Source organism: Bison bison, unplaced genomic scaffold (genome assembly GCF_000754665.1).
Source record: "Bison bison bison isolate TAMUID 2011002044 unplaced genomic scaffold, Bison_UMD1.0 scf7180017863885, whole genome shotgun sequence".
NCBI classification, from domain to species: domain Eukaryota; kingdom Metazoa; phylum Chordata; class Mammalia; order Artiodactyla; family Bovidae; genus Bison; species Bison bison.
The window spans coordinates 35,345-53,388 of NW_011494457.1; the positions used below are offsets into that span (position 1 = coordinate 35,345).

Genomic DNA, 18,044 nt, shown 5'->3' on the forward strand with positions numbered 1-18,044 from the left:
AGTTCCGCAGTTTCTGGGCCTGGGTCGCCTTCGCCTTACGGGTCCGCTTCATCGGAGCCTGGCTCGGTTTGGTGTGTCCTGGAGCGGCGCCGGGGGCTGTAAAGAACGGACTCGGGTCGGAGGGCGCTCAGGGTTCCCATCCCACCGCGGCTAAGACTGGTTTGGATCGTTGGGCGCCCTCGGGGTTCCTGCCCCCAGCCCCTGCCACCTTCCCGCCCGGCCGAACGTCCTCGGGCAGAGCCTCCTCACCCTCAGGAGCCCCCAGTAGTTCCAAGCCCCGCCGCAGCAAGGCAGCCGACATAGCTGCCCTGAGTTCTGCCCACAGTTCTGCCCACACGTCTCAACTACTTCCGCCTTGGCTCCCGTGGTGGTTTCGACGGAAACCTGAGCCAGAAGCAAAAGTTCCACAGTGAGCGGACGGAAGTGCCCACCTTCCTTAGAACGCATGCGTGAGGTTTACTAATCGGCGGAAAGGGGGCGGGATCTGGAGGCGGGGCCAAAGCGCCGAAGGAAGCATTTGTCGTCCAATCGCAACCCAATCAACCCTTGGCGAGACAGGCGGCACCTTCTCCCGGAAGCCGCCCACCAGTAGCTCAGCCTCGTAGGTACAGCCGCTGCGGTCAGGCCGCTACGTAGTGGGCAAGGCCGGGGAGGGGACTTAGTATTCTCAATTTTTACGAAAAGGGAGAATATGTTTTTGGAAATATTTTTTTATATACTTCAACCAGAACAACGTTTAGTTCGGCGTGAGAATCCAGCTGTCTTGCATTAAGCCAGATATTAAAGATATTTGCAAAAACGTAAAACACTATCAGTGGGTTTTAGTAGTTTTTTCTAAATAGTTTTTAATAGTATTTTTTGAACTATTTTGTTTGGTTTTGGAAAATACAACCATTTTCATTAAAATACGTCAGTTACGTTAATATGTGAGTTTCATACTGTTATTTTAAATTAATATTTTAAAATGTATCTTTTAATTTCTAACATGGTAACCCTCATTAGATAGTTATGTATGCAGAAGCTCTTAGGGATTCTGAAGTTTTTTAAGAAGGAAGAGGATCCGGGGCCACCTCTTTACCTCTCAGTGGTAAAGAATCTGCCTGCCAGTGCAGGAGACACAGGAGCCACGGGTTCGATCCCAGAGTCAGGAAAATCCCTTGGAGGAGGAAATAGCGTTCCACTCCAGTATTCTTGTCTTGGAAGATCCCATGGACAGAGGACCCTGGCAGGCTGCAGCCAATGGGGTTGCAAAGAGTTTCTTAGATAAAATATTGATAGTTTGAGAAATCCTGGCTTAGAAATTAGTGCTCTTCTTGCTGTGGGGAGGATCCCTGTCTTGTTCACTGCTCCTGTGCTCCTAGCCCAGTACCTGGCATGCAGAAGGCACTCAATAAATGAGTGGAGAATGAATTCGCAGGACAAACATGTTCTGAGGGCCTTTTGTGTACTAGACACTGTAGAGTGTAGGACATGGAGGGGACTCAGTTGCTCCTATGTGAATGAACCTTACTAACCTCCACCAGCTTGTCCAGAAGGGAGAGAAACACCTAAACAAACAGTAATAACAAACACTACCTCGAGGTGCTGTTTTCAGTGTTTTACATTTGTTGGCTCACTTATACCATCCCCCTCACTCTGAAGTAGAAACCACTGTTTCCCTCATTTTACAAATGGCCCAGAGGGTCACACAGGTGGTGTCAGAGCTGGGAATAAAGACCATGGGGCCGGAGCATTTATGCATTGCTGGCCTGTGCCAACCACCCAAGATGTGGTGTGGGTCAGGAGGCCTCTGGAGAAGAGCTGACAGTGTGGGAGGGGAGTGTCCGGGGCAGGAGGACCCTGTAGTGGGGGCATGTCCCTTGGGACAGGTGTGGCCCTGGAGGAGCAGAGGGCTGGGTGGTTTCATTGGCATCAGGGCCACAGATTTGCCCTGAGGGCTTGGTGGGGGGGTGGTCCCAGCATTCCAGTGATGTTGTCAGACAGGCTCTTTTTTCCTGCTTCTGAAATGACCAGATTTTCTTATTTCTGTTATTATATATTCATTGGAAGGACTGATACTGAAGCTGAAACTCAACATCAGTTTGGCCACCTGATGCGAAGAACTGACTCATTGGGAAAGACCCTGATGCTGGGAAAGATTGAAGGTGGGAGGAGAAGGGAACGACAGAGGATGAGGTGGTTGAATGGCATCACTGATTCGTTGGACATAAGTTTGAGTAAGTTTCCAGAGTTGGTGATGAACAGGGAAGCCTGACGTGGTGCGATCCATGAGGTCGCAAAGTCAGACACCACTGAGCGACTGAACTTAACTGATACATTCATGCAGTGTTTAATGAATGTTTCCCCACCCATTCCTCAGTGTAAACTCTATAAAGAAAGGCATCTTCCTTTATTCACTGTTACATCAAGCGCCTGGAACAGAGTCTGGCATAATGTAAGTGTTCCGTAAACGTGTAAATCAGAGAGAGGAAGGCAGAGATGTCCAGGTCCACTCAGCGTGGGATGAGTGAGTCTGCCTTTCAGGAGGGCAAAGGACAAAGCCTGACTGTAACCCATTTCTCCTCCCTACGTGGGATGGTCAGCACATGGTCGTCGTCGTGGAGGGATTTTTTTGTATCCCGATGTCCCAAACAACCAGTTGGATTCCTGTAGCATTTCCGCCGGCCTCTGGAGGGGACAAGCGGCCACTCCGGACACTAGGTGGCGCCGCAGGACCACTTTCTCCCATCGCGCGGCCCTGCAATCTGGTTTGCCACTGTCCAGGCTAGGGTGCCGGCGTGGAGTGGGCACATCCCTCGGAGTCGGCTGGCTCTTTGTGGTCAGCCCTGCATGGCCCTGGCTTCCTGCTGTCCCTTCCCCGTGGCCTTCCAAGACTGGGTGGGGAAGCTGAGGTAGAGCCACCAGGTTGGACTGCCCAGTGGGGCGATAAGGCTTTCTTATGCAAAGGTGTCCAAACGACAATGGGGCATTCACCCAGTCCCTTAACAGACAGTGCCTCAGTTTCCTCATCTGTTAAATGGGTCTTAGCTCCCTGATAAAGTGAGGAGCCAGTAAGTTAATACTGATAAAGTTTGTATTACCCGACTAGAAACTGGGGAGGAAAGTACCCCACGAGGGTTCCTGGTGAATTTTACAGCCAGGTCTGCCCCACTCTGATCAAGAACTAGGTGCCTGCAATTGGGCACCTTAGAAGGGCCAGGCCTGTCCTGGTCCAGCTCCAAGAGGGCAGCTCCCTCCTGCTCACTCCTGCCCCTGGGGAGCGGGGGGTCCTGAGGTCTCACAGGTGGGTTTCTGTCCTGGCTGCCTGACTTCCTGATGCTTTCCTGCTCTCAGCCTGTTTCTTCATCTGTTGGTGGAAGCGCTGGGTTCCTGCCTGAAGTGAAGTGAAAGTTGCTCAATCGTGTCCGACCCTTTGTGACCCCAATGGACTGTATAGTCCATGGACTTCTCCAGGCCAGAATACTGGAGGGGATAGCCTTTCCCTTCTCCAGGGGATCTTCCCTACCCAGAGACTGAACCCGGGTCTCTTGCATTGCAGGCAGATTCTTTACCAGCTGAGCCACTAAGGAAGCCCAAGAATACTGCAGTGGGTAGCCTATCTCTTCTCCAGCGAATCTTCCCAACCCAGGAATCGAACTGGGGTCTCCTGCATTGCAGGCAGATTCTTTACCAGCCTGCCCCCACCCTTCTCTGGGTGCCCCTCTGTGCCTGCTTGGCCCGGGCCCTTAGCCGCACAGAAGAAGCATCCAGGTGAGGTGGCCGCCTCCCTAGCCCCTGTTGCCCACACGCCCCATCCTGGTCTCCTTCCTGGCCTTTCTGGAGCCAACTTAACCTCACCGGGCCTGGGGGCGGGGAACCTCAAGGCTCAGAGGGAGGTAGGGTCTTCTGCAGAGTCACAGGGTATTTCAAGAGCAGGGGGAGGACTAGGACCCACAACTCTGAGTCCTGATCAAGAGCACATGTGAGTGTGTGTATGAGGCCATTTTGAAATTTCTTTCTTTTTTTAAAAAAATTATTTGGCTGTGCTGAGTCTTAGATGTGGCCTGTAGGATCTTCAGTTGCAGCAGATCTGGTTTCCACTGTCCAGGAACTAGGTGTGGGATCCAGTTCCCTGTCCAGGGGTGAAACCCGGGCCCCTGCACTGGGAGGAGGGGTTGGCCACTGGGCCACTGGGCCACTGGGCAAGTCCCTGTGTGGCCGTTCTGACTTGTGTGTTGGGGAGCACCTGGGATCTGGTGACTTGCTTTTGCCTCCCCCTCTTTGTGTGTCTCTTTATCTCCTCGCCTTTATCTCTGACTCTGTCTCTCCATGTCTCTCTCCTCTCCTTTTCTCCCTATCCCTGAGTCCTCTCTGTCTCTTTCTCAGTCACTGCACTGTCCCCTCACCCCCACCCCAAGCCCCCAGCCTCTCTCCATCTTCAAACTGAAAACCCAAATGGAATTTCCAATTGCCTTTTCCGACTGGTGATTGTGCGTCTCCGAGCCCCGTGTGCCCGGCCCTCTCCCTTCCCTCTGCCGCCTGGCCTCTCTGCCTCCTTCCCTCTCACCTCCTGCTCCTGCCATCAGTGGCTTTGAAGTGTGTTCACAAGAGCGTTCAAGAGAAAATCCATTTCTGCTCTGTCGGGTTCTAAATGGATGGGGAATGGGCTCTTTTCGGCCTCTGGTCTCATCGCCTCCCTCTCAGGGTCTCTGGAGCTTTCTTTTCTGAAAGGTGATGCTCGTGTCTCCTGTCTCATCTCCTCCTGATCAGGCTGTCACCAGGCAGTCACTCGTCCGCAGCCCCCGTGGGTAGGGGAAGGCCCTGTGGGCCAAGGGAGGGGTTGGGAGGTGGGCAGGGCTGCGGCTGGTGCAGAGGCTCTGGGCTCACACAGCCGCGTGCCCCAAAGTAGGCTGCCTTCCTTGTGTAGGGCTGTTTCCTCCTCTGTCAATTGGGCTTTGATAAATATTGTCCGGCCCTCCTCCCAGGGCTGAGGGTTGGGGGCGGGGGGCGGCGCCCAGAGCTCCTGGCTCCAGGGTCCTGAGGTCTGGAGGGGAACATGGGTTCTGGAGCCAGGCTGTGTACGTTCGGATTCGGGCTTCTTCATTCACTAGCTGTGTGACCTTGGGCAAGTCACATAACCTCTCTGTGCCTTGGTTTCCTCATCTGTGTGTTCATTATAATAATGGTCCCTGCCTTCTGGGGTGGCTGTGGGGATTGAGCGCAAAGTGTTAATACTTGGAATGGCACATAGGGTACAGAGTTTAAGCACAATGTGTTTGAAAATGAAGGATCGGCAGTGTGCCCTGGGACCTCTGTCCATGTCCGTGAGTGTGATCTGTGTGTCTGTGTAGCTGCTGGACCTCCATGCTCTTATGATCACACAGGGAGAGTGCTGTTCAAGAGCCTGGAGTCAGCAGGCTTGTGTTCAAATGCGGCCTGCTAGAGATTCTCCATGGAGCTCTGGGGTCAGATAGTGACTCTGGGTGGGGGTCAAAGATGAGATCTTTTTTTTTTTTTTGATGGGGACCATTTTTAAAGTCTCTATTGAATTTGTTACAATACTGCTTCTGTTTTTATGTTTTGGGTTTTGGGCCAGGAGGCAAGTAGGAGGGTAGCTCCCCGATCAGAGATCAAACCCAACCCCCTCACTGGAAGGTGAAGTCTTAACCACTGGACTGCCAAGCAGGTCCCAAAGGTGGGATCTTTTTATGGACTTAGCCCTGACCGGCCAAAGACACTAAGTTGCTTGGGCCTCAGTTCCCTCTGGGGTGAGATGGGAGGGTTCTCACCCCCCGCCCCGGCCCCAGAGACCTGCCAGGTCCCCAGCGTCATTGAGATGTTGTGAGATTACAGGGAGAGGAAAAGTGAGCTTGGAAGAGTCAGGGGAGGACCCGAGGGGCCCTCATCAAGCCAGCACCCCTTCCTCTTGTCAGATGGGGGGGGTCCTTAGGCAATGCAGACTCTGGGGACCTGTCCTCACTGTGAGATTTTGAATAAGTCCCTTCTCTGCTCCAGGCTTCAGGCTGCCCATCTGGGCAGTGGGGACAGACACTAGGAACCTGGCTGCAAAGTGTCAGGATAGGGCTGGGGGACGGGCGAAGGGTGGGGAATAGAGGATGATTCAGGTTCCAAGTGGCCAGGAAGGGTCTCATCCCTTCCAGCCTCAGCTTTTTAATTCTAATTACATCTCCATTAAAATGCAAATTTCCACAAACACCCAGGAAGGAGGACCTGTTGTCATGGAAACTGGAATCTGAGGGATGGGGGAGAGGGGAGCTGGTCTCCATCTCCTGAACTTTCAGTTTGCTTGGAACTGCTCTTCTTCCCTCTCATGCACCACCTGGGGGTCTCCGGCCCCAAGGCTGGGTCTTTAGGGGAAGGGAGCTGGGTAACCTTGATGAAGTCATTTCCCTCCTTGGCCTCAGTTTCTCCATCTGTGAACTGGGGATAACACTATAGGCCTCTTTTGTAGGATCGCCCTGGGGATTCAGTGATTAAATGTACAGGACATCAGAGCAGGGTCTGCTCTCCGGATGCAGTTCCAGGGTACCCGATGAAGCCGTGGTCTGGACCCCTCCCCGTGACGAACCGAGGAATTCTAGCTTCTGCTGCATCCCTAAACCAAGAGCCAAAATAATGGCATGAGTGACCTTCAAGTCCTGTGTATGCTCAGGTCCTCAGTTGGAGCCACTCTTACACGAATACTGCAGCCCTTTGACTTTATGCTGTTCCTTTCTTGCAAGGGAGATGTGGATGCCTAAAAAATGGTGGCGGGATCTTTGTACCCCAAGTGAATCTGAAAACAGGGAGGATAAAGAGAAGGGCAAAGACAGCTGGTGAAAGAAGCCATAAGGGATGATTACATGAAAGAAGCTGTATCCCTTTTTGCCTCTGTTACTAGGAAGCTCAGATTGGATGGCATTATTACTGTAATACAGTAATAAATGTAACCGATTACATTATTATGTTATCATATTATTCAGCTGTACTGTGTCCATTTCAGCTTTCTAATCTATCTAGCTCACTCTTTTTCCCTAAATGATTTCTAATCTTTTTATTTTGCTTCCTGAGAAACCCTCTTTAGAAATAGCTGAGAGTATACATGTTTTGATAAATAAATCATGATGGCAGAGAGAGAAAGAATGAGCATGGGCTGTTCTGTGCAGACCTTTCAGCCTCTGAACCTGTGGGTGACTGTGGCCTTATTTTAAGTGCTGGAAGGGGGAGACAGGGAGTGGGGGCAGGGAACAGTGGCTATAAAATGTGTCTGATGATTGATTTTGTGTTCTTAATGCTAAGTGGTTAAGATCACATCCCTACAAGAACAAGGGTGGGGCTCGAGGGTCTGGTCTCGGAGGGGCCAGATATTGAACAAGGTGGGGGTCAGTTCTCAGGAGAGGCCAGGAAGTGTGCATCAACCCCCTTACCCATCCTGACGGCTCAGTGCTGGAGTTTACAGCAGCTCACCAACCTTGATCGCTGGGTGGGGTCAGAAAATGAGTTCTGGCTGATGGTGTGTTGGTGGAGGAAATGACACAACTCTGGGCCTGGCCTGGCTCTTGAAAGCACCCCTTGCAATCTCCAGCTCATTTTCTTTCTTTTTTCCTTTTTTTGGCTGCACTGCATGGCATGTGGGATCTCAATTCCTTAATCAGGGGTCGAACCTGCGCCCCCTGCATTGGAAGCTCGGAGTCTTAACCACTGGACCCCCAGGGAAGTCCTTCCAGCTCATGTTCCTTGCTACCACGACCTTGGTACAATATACTATGGATGGCAGAGGACAGTCCAGTAGAGCTGTGACACTCATAAGAAATAAACTATTGTTACAGTTTTTTGTAACTCTGAGATTCAGGATCAGTTTGTTACCATAGCATAGCCTATCACATCCTGACTAATACACCTCCCAGTTCCTCTCCTGAGCGTCCCCAGGAGCCCCCAAGGAGTCAGGCCGGGGCTCCAGGATGACCTATATCGTCTATGCACAAAGGCAGAATGAGAAGGAGCAGATTTTGTCACGGTTTCAGGATCCTGTGTCTGCTCAGTGGTGAAACTCCTGTCCCTGAAGGCTCAGGCTTCATGCATGCAGAGGACTGAGAGGCCTGGAGCTGGGGCTTGAGGCCTGTGGGTGTGCTGAGACCTCAACCAGGTCTCTGGGGCTTCCTCAAGCTCAGAGGAGGACACCCCAGGGTCCTGAGATGGCTGACAGGGAGGCTTAGTGAGGAACCAGGGTCAGAGGCTGGGGCAGGGTCATCCCACTCCTGCATGTCCTTGCTGGCAGCCCAGAAGAGGCTCCAGCCAACCTGTGGAAAGAGAAGGTGTGGAATGTCTGAAGCTCTTCACCGCACACAGGTGGAGCTGAGGGCACGGGTGATGGGGGCAGGGCCAGTGATGGGGGCTTCTCTGGACCCCAGAGCCCCGAACTGGGTGTATCTTGAGAGGCTGCCTCCCAGTCAGGACCCTGGGACCAGGAATCAGGATGTGGTCAGAGGGGAATCCCAGGATCTCCCAGGAGGACACAGAGTTAGAAATTTGGGCCAAAAATTCCCCCAAGGAGGCTGAGCGCCAAAGAATGGATGGTTTCGAATTGCAGTGCTGGAGAAGACTCTTGAGAGTCCCTTGGACTGCATGGAGATCAAACCATCAACTCTGAATATTCATGGGAAGGACTGATGCTGAAGCTGAAGCTCCAATACTTTGGCCACCTGATGTGAAGAGCTGACTCATTGGAAAAGACCCTGATGCTGGGAAAGATTGTCGGCAGGAGAAGGGGACGATGGAGGATGAGATGGTTGGATGGCATCACCAACTTGATGGACATGAGTTTGGGCAAACTCTGGCTCTGGGAGATGGTGAAGGACAGGGAAGCCTATTGTGCTGCAGTCCATGGGGTCGAAAAGAGTCAGACACGACTTAGCAACTGAGTAACAATGACTCCACCAAGGACCCCCAGGAAGGGTCAGTTTATTCCATCCCAACCCCACTGGTCCGACCCAGCCAACACTCCCCAGGGGTCTGCTTTTGCTAGCCCCATGCTGGGCTTTGGAGACACAGAGAAGAATTGCTCTGACCCCACCACCATCAAGGAGCCTGGTGGGGAAGACGGTGACAGTGTCCTTTGACTTGGTGTGATTAGGGCTGGCAGGCCTGAGGAAGTGGGGAAGGGAAGGAGGGAGCATCTGTCAGAGTCCTTGTTCCCTGAGGGCAGGACTAGCTATTTGTGGATCCCTGTGCAAAATAAGTGTGGCGCCCCTTGTTCAAAATGGAGACGGTGAGCTGAGAGCAGAGCCTTTAACCAAGCATGAGGCCCTTGGGGGTGGAGGTGGGGATCCCAGTGGGACTGCCCATGCCTGGAAGGGTTTTTCAGCTTGGGATTTTTCTAAGGCACCCCTCACCCCTCCCACTGCAGCACAAGAACCAGCCAGTTTCCTCATCTGCAAAATGAAAAAAAAATGACACCACCTTCTAGAGTTGTGAGGATTCAGGAGAGTGTAAAGCCTTGAGGTGGGGTGGGGCAGTAATGGATCCACAGGTGATCCACCCTTCGATCTTCAAATGACCATCACACACCTCCTGCCGCCCCTGCCCCCCACCCCCGCCCGTGTTCACTCCACAGCACTAACCACTGTCTGACCACCAGATATTTTATTCCACTTCTTATTCTTATTTGTTGTCCATCTTCTCAAACGTGATGTGAGGCCCACAGGGCTTCTATATAGCCTTTTTTCCTTCTGTGTCTTTTGATTGAAACCTTCAGTCCATTTACGCTTAAATTAATTATTAAATGTAATAGGAATGCACTTATTGCCATTTTGTTAATTGTCTGTGGTTATTTTTCTTGTTCTCTGCTCCTTCTTGCTCTCTTTCCTTATGATTCGATGACTTTCTTTAGTGTTATGTTCATCTTCCTTTCTGTTTATCTTTGTGTCATGGATTTTGGTTTGTGTTTACCATGAGGTTTTATATAACAACCTACGTACATAGCGGTCTAAGTTGATGGTTGCTTAAGTTTGAGTGCATTCTAAAAGTGCTACATTTTTATTATCCCCCTACTACAGAGTGAGGTGTGTTTTTGATGTAATATTTTACATCTTCAATTTTGTGTATCCTTTAACTCATCATGGTGCTTCCATGGTGGCTCAGATGGCAAACTGTCTGCCTGCAATGCGGGAGACCCAGGTTTGATCCCTGGGTCAGGAAGATCCCCTGGAGAAGGAAATGGCAACCCATTCCAGTACTCTTGCCTGAAAAATTCCATGGACAGAGGAGCCTGGTGGGCTACAGTCCATGGGAACGCAAAGAGTTGGACACGACTGAGCGACTTCAAACTCACTCACACTCACTAACTCATTGTAGATTTTCTTCTTTTATCTTTTGACCTTCATATTAGCTCTGTAAGTGGTTGCTCCACTGCCTTTTCTACTTATTTGCCTTTATCGTGAGATTTTTTTCTTTCATAATTTTGTATTCCTACTTATGGCCTTTTCCTCTTTTTCCTTTTAAAGGAATCCCTTTAACATTTCTTGTGAGGTTTTGCTTGTTTGGGAAACTCTTTATATCTTCTTGGCAGCAGCCACAGACCCTCGAATGGTGCCTGGCAGATATTTGTTGAACGAATGAATGAGTGTCAAGCCATTTGTTAGGTAAAAAATATGTACTGAGCAGCTACTGTGTGCCAGGGACTGGCTGAGGTTTCCTTATGAGTGAGCTTTGGGGCAGAAGTGAGGGAGGGGAGCAGAGTGAGTGTGGATGCCGGACGGTAGAGGGGCAGGCGGGGTGCAGATGGTGTCCACAGACTCAAGGACAGGGAGACCGGGTTGGGGAGAACGGGCTGGGGGAAGGCTTGGTCGGGAGGAGGGAGCATCCGTTCGTTGTACGGCTGTAACCTGTCACGGGGAGCCCACTCCTCAGCAGGCAGCCTGTTTCCTGGCAGGATGGCCTTCAGACCTGAGTCAGCCCCTGGCGCCTGCACTGTCTGCAGCATCTGTGCTGGAGGTCCTGAGTCTGGAATTGCCGGGAAGCGGGGCAAAGCCCAGCCTGAGGACAGTGTCACTTGTTGCTTCAGTCTGGGAGGGCGTCCTGGGTGATCGCCCCTTGTGGGGGTTCTGACTTGGTGGACACTGGCAGGACATGTCCCCAGTTGTTCTTGTTCAGTCGCTCAGTTGTGTCCGACTCTTTGCGACCCCCTGGACTGCAGCACATCAGGCCTCCCTGTCCTTCACCATCTCTTAGGATTTGCTCAAACTCATGTCCATTGAGTCAGGGATACCATCCAACTGCCTCATCTGTCGTCCCCTTCTCTTCCTGCCCTCGTCTTTCGCAGCATCAGGGTCTTTTCCAATGAGTCGACTCTTCACATCAGGTGGCCAAAGTATTGGAGCTTCCGCTTCAGCATCAGTCCTTCCAATGAATAGTCAGAGTTGATTTCGTTTAGGATTTACTGGTTTGGTCTCCTTGCCAAGGGACTCTCAAGAGTCTTCTCCAGCACCGCAGTTCAAAAGCATCAATTCTTTGTCCCCAGAGGGTCCTGGTAGTTCCCCTCAACTCCTCTCCTGAGAAACGGATCAAAGGAGGCTGGTGAGTCCACTGGTCCTTGGCCAAGCCGTCTCAGGCTGTGTGGCTTCTGTGTGAACTCCGGCCTCTCTTTAGGGCCCAGACTCATTCTCCATGGGCTCCTGGCGTGTCCTCTGCTCTTGTGTGTTGCACGGGCCTCTCAGCCTCAACCTGTCCCTAAGGGAGCTTGCTCTCCTCACCCAAACCTGCTTCTCCTCTCCTCTGTCTCACTCCAGCCAGAAACTGGGGTGCCAGTCTCCCCTTGTCCTTTACCCCACCTGAGAGGAGTCACCCGTCCTGTCCATTCAACTTTCTAAATCACCTCAGAGTCTGCCTTCTCTCCACCCCCAGGAATGTGCCCCCAGGGTCATCAGGCCCTAGAGATGACTTCTCATCTGTCCCGAGGCTTGTGCCTGCAGATGCTTGCTTGGGATGGGAGTTGCTGGCAGGCCTGCCTGGGGAGTGGGCAGCTTTTGCCTGTCCAGCTGTGGCCTTTAGGGTGGCTGTTGCCTCCTCTGCTGGCCCCAGGGTTGGGAACACACCCTCTCCCCCCATACAGACCTTTTGTGCCTGAGGACCCATGGCTTAGGCTTCTACACCGACAGGCTCACAAGACCCCTTGGTCCTGGGGATGGGGCGCTAGGCTGTGCCTCCACCCCAGTCTGGTCCCAGAATTGTCCCTTCTTCTGCCTCTGCCTTCCTCTCTTCTCTGTCAGATGACCTCCTCCTGTGTCCTCCCAGGCCTGGTTGCTGGCTCCCTTCCCTTCCCTTTCCTTCATGCTCCCAGGTGGAGGGAGCAGAACATGATGGTTAAGAGCATGACTCTGGAGTCAGATGTCTGGGTTTAAATCTTAGCCCCACCATCTATCTGCTGTGTCTTAGGCAAATTACTTAAACTCTCTGTGCTTTGGTGGCTCCATCATAAACTGCTTAATGATAATGTCAACCCTGTAGGTTGTCATAAGGATTAAATGAACACATTCTAAGCGCCTTAGGAACCTAGCTGTTAAGTTTTTTGGTGCCTATCCATTTGTAGAGTGCTTTCCCAGTTAAACTCTGGGCCTCACACCTAGTCTATTTGGTGAATGCGGAAACAGAGGTTCCTACCTACTCGATGCAGTGGAGAGCATGAGACTGGGAGGTCAGACCTGGGTGTGAGTTTAAGTCAGGTCGTTTCCTGTGTGTCTCTGGGAGATGCCTCCTTCTGAGCCTGTTTCCTGACCTTTAGAGTCAGGATTATAAGACTTACTTTCCAGGTATGTGAACTTCAGCCAGGTTACATGTCTCTCAGTGCCTCAGTCTCCTCACCTGTAAAATGGGGGTGATAATCCGAGCACCTACCTCACAGGGCTGATGTGAAGGTTAAATGAGGTCCTATGTGAAAGTGCTTAGAACAGCGCCTAACTCACAATAGAGACTGTATACATGTTTGCTATTATTATGAGTTGATGAAATTTGCACATGGGCACAAGATTTCCCAAACATTTCCAAGAGGTTCATTCCTGGAGTGTCAGCATCCTTGGATTAGATATCCCCTGGGATTCCTTGTCAGAAATGTGTGAGTGGGTGTTGGAGATCCCTGTGGAGGTAGGACATTGAGCTGGGGCTTCTAGCCAGAAAGAACACCTCTGAGTCCTGGTTATGTTTCTTACCTACCTGGTGGTCTTGGGCGAGTCATCTCCTCTCCTCGAAGCCTCGGTTTCCTCTTTTGCAAAACACAGATGGTAATATTGGGAGGTAAAGGTTAAATCGGATGCAGTGCCTGACAAGAGAAGACCCTCAAGAAATGATCACAGTGATTAAAATGCCCCAGCACAAAGCAGGCAGTCCACAACCAACTTCCTGCTATGCGTGTGAGCTCTGTGGCTTTTATTTCTTTAAAATAGTGAGCTTACTTATTCATTTTCTTAAAAGCAGATTAAAAAAATTTTCTGTATTTATTTTTGGCTGTCTGGGTCTTCACTGCTGCACAGGCTTTTCTCTGGTTGCGGCAAGCCGGGGCTGCTTTCTAATTGTGGCGTGTGGGCTTCTCATTGCGGTGGCTTCTCTTGTTTTGGAGTGCAGGCTTTAGGGCTCCCAGGCTCTGGAGTACAAGCTCAGTAGTTGTGGCCCATGGTTTTAGTTGCACCGTGACATGTGGGATCTTCCTGGATCAGGAATCCAACCCATGTCTCCTGCATTGGCAGGTGGATTCTTTACCACTGAGCCTCTAGGGAAGCCCTGAGCTTACTTTTTCTTTCTTTCTGGCTGCACCGGGTCTTCTTTGCTGCTCGAGGGTTTTCTTTAGTTGCGGCGAGAGGGGGGCCACTCTCTAGTTTTGGTGTGTGAGCTTAGTTGCCCTGTGGCATGTCGAACCTTCCTGGACCAGGGATTGAACCTGTGACCCCTGCACTGGCAGGCAGATTCTTAACCATTGGACCACCGGGGAAGTCCACCGTGTCTTTTAAAATATGGGGATTTTCCCAGTACGCCTTGCTTCCTCCACCAGCTGCCTCCTTACCCTCTGCTAGCACCCTGCTTACCCCCAAGTCTGATGGAGGGATTCCCTGCAGGCAAAGTGGGGGGCACACACAGTCCCAGAGGAAAAGGGGACCATGGCCTCTCTTTCTCCTCTCCCTGAAACAGGGAAGGAAATCCTCCCCCCATCTTGGGAACTATTGAGCATCCCCTCAGACTCCAACTCCAACCCAAAGCCCCTCAGAGACCTGAGTGAATTAAAGATGTAATTACATTAGGAAGCCTTCATTATTTGAAGGCTGGGATTCTCTGGCAGGTGGGGTGATGGTGGAGATGGGGCAGGGCCATTTTTCCTGCAGAGGCTGTTAGATTCTCTCCTGGGGGCATGTGTGTGGCCAGGCTGGGGCCCAGAGACCTGGGAGACAGAGCCAGCTCCCTTCCCACCTGCTCCCACTCAGAAGGACCTCCCCTCAGTCTCGGGCAGCTTCAGGCTGCCCACTGTCTTCCTGGCCAGCCCTGCACCAAGGCCCTTCCTCTCTCAGCCGCAGTTTTCTCATCTGCAAAATGACACAAAGCAGGGAGGGAGGATTCTGTTAAACTGCTTTTCAGGTTGCTGTAGGCAGTAAATTTCCATCTAAGAACTTGGGAGACCTCTTCCTTCGAACGCCTGCAACACTCTCCTTCTAGAGGAGTCAATTTGCACCCCTCCTCCTCAATCCTAGGGCATTTAGTTAAGCATTTCTTTGACTCAGCTCACTCATCTAAAAGGAAGGGAAACCCAGGAAATGGATATGACAGGTTCTCTGCTGGCTACCGGGGATACTGAGTGTGGTATTTCCTGCCCTGCAATGTCCAGAGGAGGAGAAAGAGAAGCTGGGCCTAGAAGGAGAAGAGGGGGAGGGAAGGCTCTCCGGGTTGGGGGTGGGAGAGGGTCACAGCATGTGTAAAGACCTCAGAGGCAGGAGACAGCAGAGGGAGGAGGCGAGTGTAACTGGAGCACTGGGGGGCAGGTGTGTGCAAGGGAACAAGGCTCCAGAGCCTGGTGTGTGATGGAGAAAGGGAGGGCTAGCACTCTGCTACATTCCCAGAGGAAAACAAAAATTTTCGAAACTGTCAGAAATGTGATGGAGCTGTCAGGAGTACATGAAACAGCCACGTACCCTGGGAAATGGAAGTCAAGGCTCTGTTTGTTCCATGGCAGTGTGAAAACTCACAACCTTTTCATCAAGATGGGTAAGAAAAACACAGGAACACTAAAAGCGTTTTGGTTCAAGTCTGCTGAGGATGTTACTCTCAGCCCGCCCGGTTTCCGCCCTCCGGCCTGGATTCGTTTGTGCATGTCAACACTCACCCAGATCAGCAGACATCTCTCTCTGCTCTGGTTTCTCGACTTGTCAGCCATCTTCACTGTGGTGTGCTTGGTCACTGTGGTTCTTTGAAAACGATGTCAAAGGAGAAATTGCTCTCCTTGAAAATCTTTGGCTGGAGTCACCTCTCTTACAATCCCTGTCCTCTGTCTCTGTCTCCCGCTTCCTTCCTGCCACTCTCCTCCCCCAACCCTGCTGAACTGCTAGGAGGGGTGTGGGTGGGAATGGACACTGTCCAGGCTGAAGAGAGGCATTGAGAGGTTCAGCACCATGGACAGCGACACAGCCTGCCATCTATAGGAAGTGATTCTGCAGGCTTAAGACTGAGCGAGTTGAGGGCTTTCCTGGTGGCTCAATGGTGAAGAATACACCTGCCAATGCAGAAGACACTGGTTGGATCCCTGACCTGGGGTGATCTCACATGCTGTGGGGCAACTAACCTCGTGCACCACAGCTGCTGAGCCTGTGCTCTAGAGTCTAGGAGCAGCAACTACTGAGCCTGTGTGCTGCGGCTACGGAAGCCCCTGCACCCTAGAGCCCGTGTTCCATAACAGGAGGCCACCGCAGTGAGAAGCCCGCACACCACAACTAGAGAGTAGCTCCCACTCTCCACAACTGGAGAAAAGCCCGAACAGCAACGAAGACCCAGCACAGCCAAAAATAAATACACAAAATGATCTAAAGAAAAAAAAAAAAAGACTGGTTGCATGGCCTTGAGTGCCAACTCAGGAAGTTGGGGTGCAGGTGGCTGGGTTGGGGGTGATGATGTCAGAGAAGCTCCCTGTGGGTCCAGAGATGCTTTTTCCAGTGGAATTCTCTTTTATTTTTTCAAGACCCTCAGTCACCAGCCCTGCCCCCAGTTCCATTTCTTCCTCTTCTGCAGGACTTTGCTCATGCTCTGTCTCCCCCCAGGTTCCATGCTCCCTTCTCCAGGCCTCAGGTTGCCTGTCCACAGGCACTCAGCTCACCTCCTCAGGTCCACACCCCTGGCTCATGTGGGAGATCCTGGCCTGGCTGTCACAAGAGGCTCTGGTGAGGCTCAGTTACTTGCATGCTGTGTGACCTTGGGCAAGTGTCAACCCCCCCCCCCACCTGACCTCCTAGCATCAGAAGGGGCAATTTGGACCATGTTATTTCTGAGCTTGGAGCCAAATCTCATGGTCAACTCCTGGCAGTCAATACACTGGTGGGGAGCTGTAGGCAAGGGCAGGATGCGTGCTGTTGGCCGCAGGAGGCCACAGGCAGGGCTCTGTGGGCTTGGGGGAGGGAGAGGCAGGGACTCTGAGTGTGTATGTGTGTGTGTGTGTGTGTGTGGGTGCTGGGGAGGGGAGGCGAGGGCGGGAGGAAGAACGCAGAGGAGCTGCTGGACCAGAACAGAAGAACCCCTTAGCCTGTATATTTAGCTCATCGAGGTATATAAACAGAAACCTGGAGCCAACCCAACGCTCCCCCCGAGTGTGAGTCATCTGTGCTTCTGCAGCTAAAGTTAGGCTCCAATCACAGGCTCCCTCTCCCTCTCTTTCCCTTCTTCACTCTCAGTCCCTTACTGCCTCCTTATCTTTTCCTCCCCATCTTTCCCCTCTCCTCTCCTCTCTTTCTCCCTAAACCTCTCTCCTCTTGGATGCTCTGAACTCCCCCCTTTCCCTGATCTGCCCATTCCCTCATTCTCTCCCCTCCCTCGATTTTTCCACCTTCCTCCTCTTTCTTATCCCTTTCCCTCTGTCTCTCTAACACTTAACTCTGTCTTTCTGCCTTCACGAGTGCATCTGAGAAAGGGTATTTTTTGCTCTTGTGTTTGTGTGAACCTAATAACAGTAACGCTCAAGTGGCTGTGTGTACTTGAGAGGGAGTGTGAATGTATCTGTGTGAATTTGTGTCTTGCTGTGAGGATGTATTCAATAAAAATTCTGTCTGGGTGTATATGTGGAGCTGTCTGTGGTGTTTGTGGTTCTGTGTACACACAGGAGTGAGGGGATTGTGTGTCTCTGTGTGTTTCTTCTCCTTTGAGGGGTGCAGCTCTATGCCCTGGAAGGGAAAGCAGTGGAGAACCCCTCTCACTTTTACACAGAGGCTTGGGTTGCATGGAGATCGCCAGATGCCCTAAAGACTGGGAGCAGGGTGGTTACAGGCTCTAGACTATCTAGAGAGTGGACCCAGGCTTGGGCTTTTTGGCTCTGTCACTTTCTGCTGTGTGACCTTGAGTCAGTCTATTGGCCTCTCTGGTCCTTGCTTCTGCATCTGCCAGAGGAACATGATCCCTGCTCACCCTACAAGGCTGGAGGTGGGGACCGAGGGAAGTCCTAGGTGTGGAGTTGGTGAGGACACGCTGGTCACCAGAACACCTGAGGCCCCTTCATCAGGTGTGAGCTTTTCTGCTTCAATGGGTTGGCTCATGTTGCTTCCCCAACTGTGTGTTTATAATTTGATGTTCAAAGAATTGGAGGCTGGGTCCTCCCACTGGAAGTATCCCCCATCTTAATCCGTGGATGGCTAATCTCACCTTCAAGATGCATCTTGAAAGCCACCGTCTGCAGGAAGCTTCCCAGATCTCCGCCAAGGGTGTGTATCTGCGTCCTCCATCCCCCTGTGAGCCCTCTAACACCCCCACCATGGTCTGTGTCTCTGCCCTTGATGGAGGGATCCCCAGAAGCATTTTATGAAAGGAGATGTGTGTGTCCTGGGAATGGTGGA

General features: G+C 51.8%; 1 protein-coding gene across 1 annotated transcript in view; it reads right to left on the reverse strand.

The window, feature by feature from the left end:
* RPS19BP1 (ribosomal protein S19 binding protein 1) overlaps nt 1-433 on the reverse strand; it is a 3,780-nt gene extending 3,347 nt beyond the window's left edge. The window contains exons 1-2 of the mRNA XM_010833751.1: nt 250-433; nt 2-96 (exon numbers count right to left, since the gene is read on the reverse strand). Coding sequence (XP_010832053.1) covers nt 2-96; nt 250-301 — 147 coding nt within the window. The 5' untranslated portion in view covers nt 302-433. The remainder of the gene's footprint in view (nt 1; nt 97-249) is intronic.
* Nucleotides 434-18,044: the final 17,611 nt, after the last annotated feature.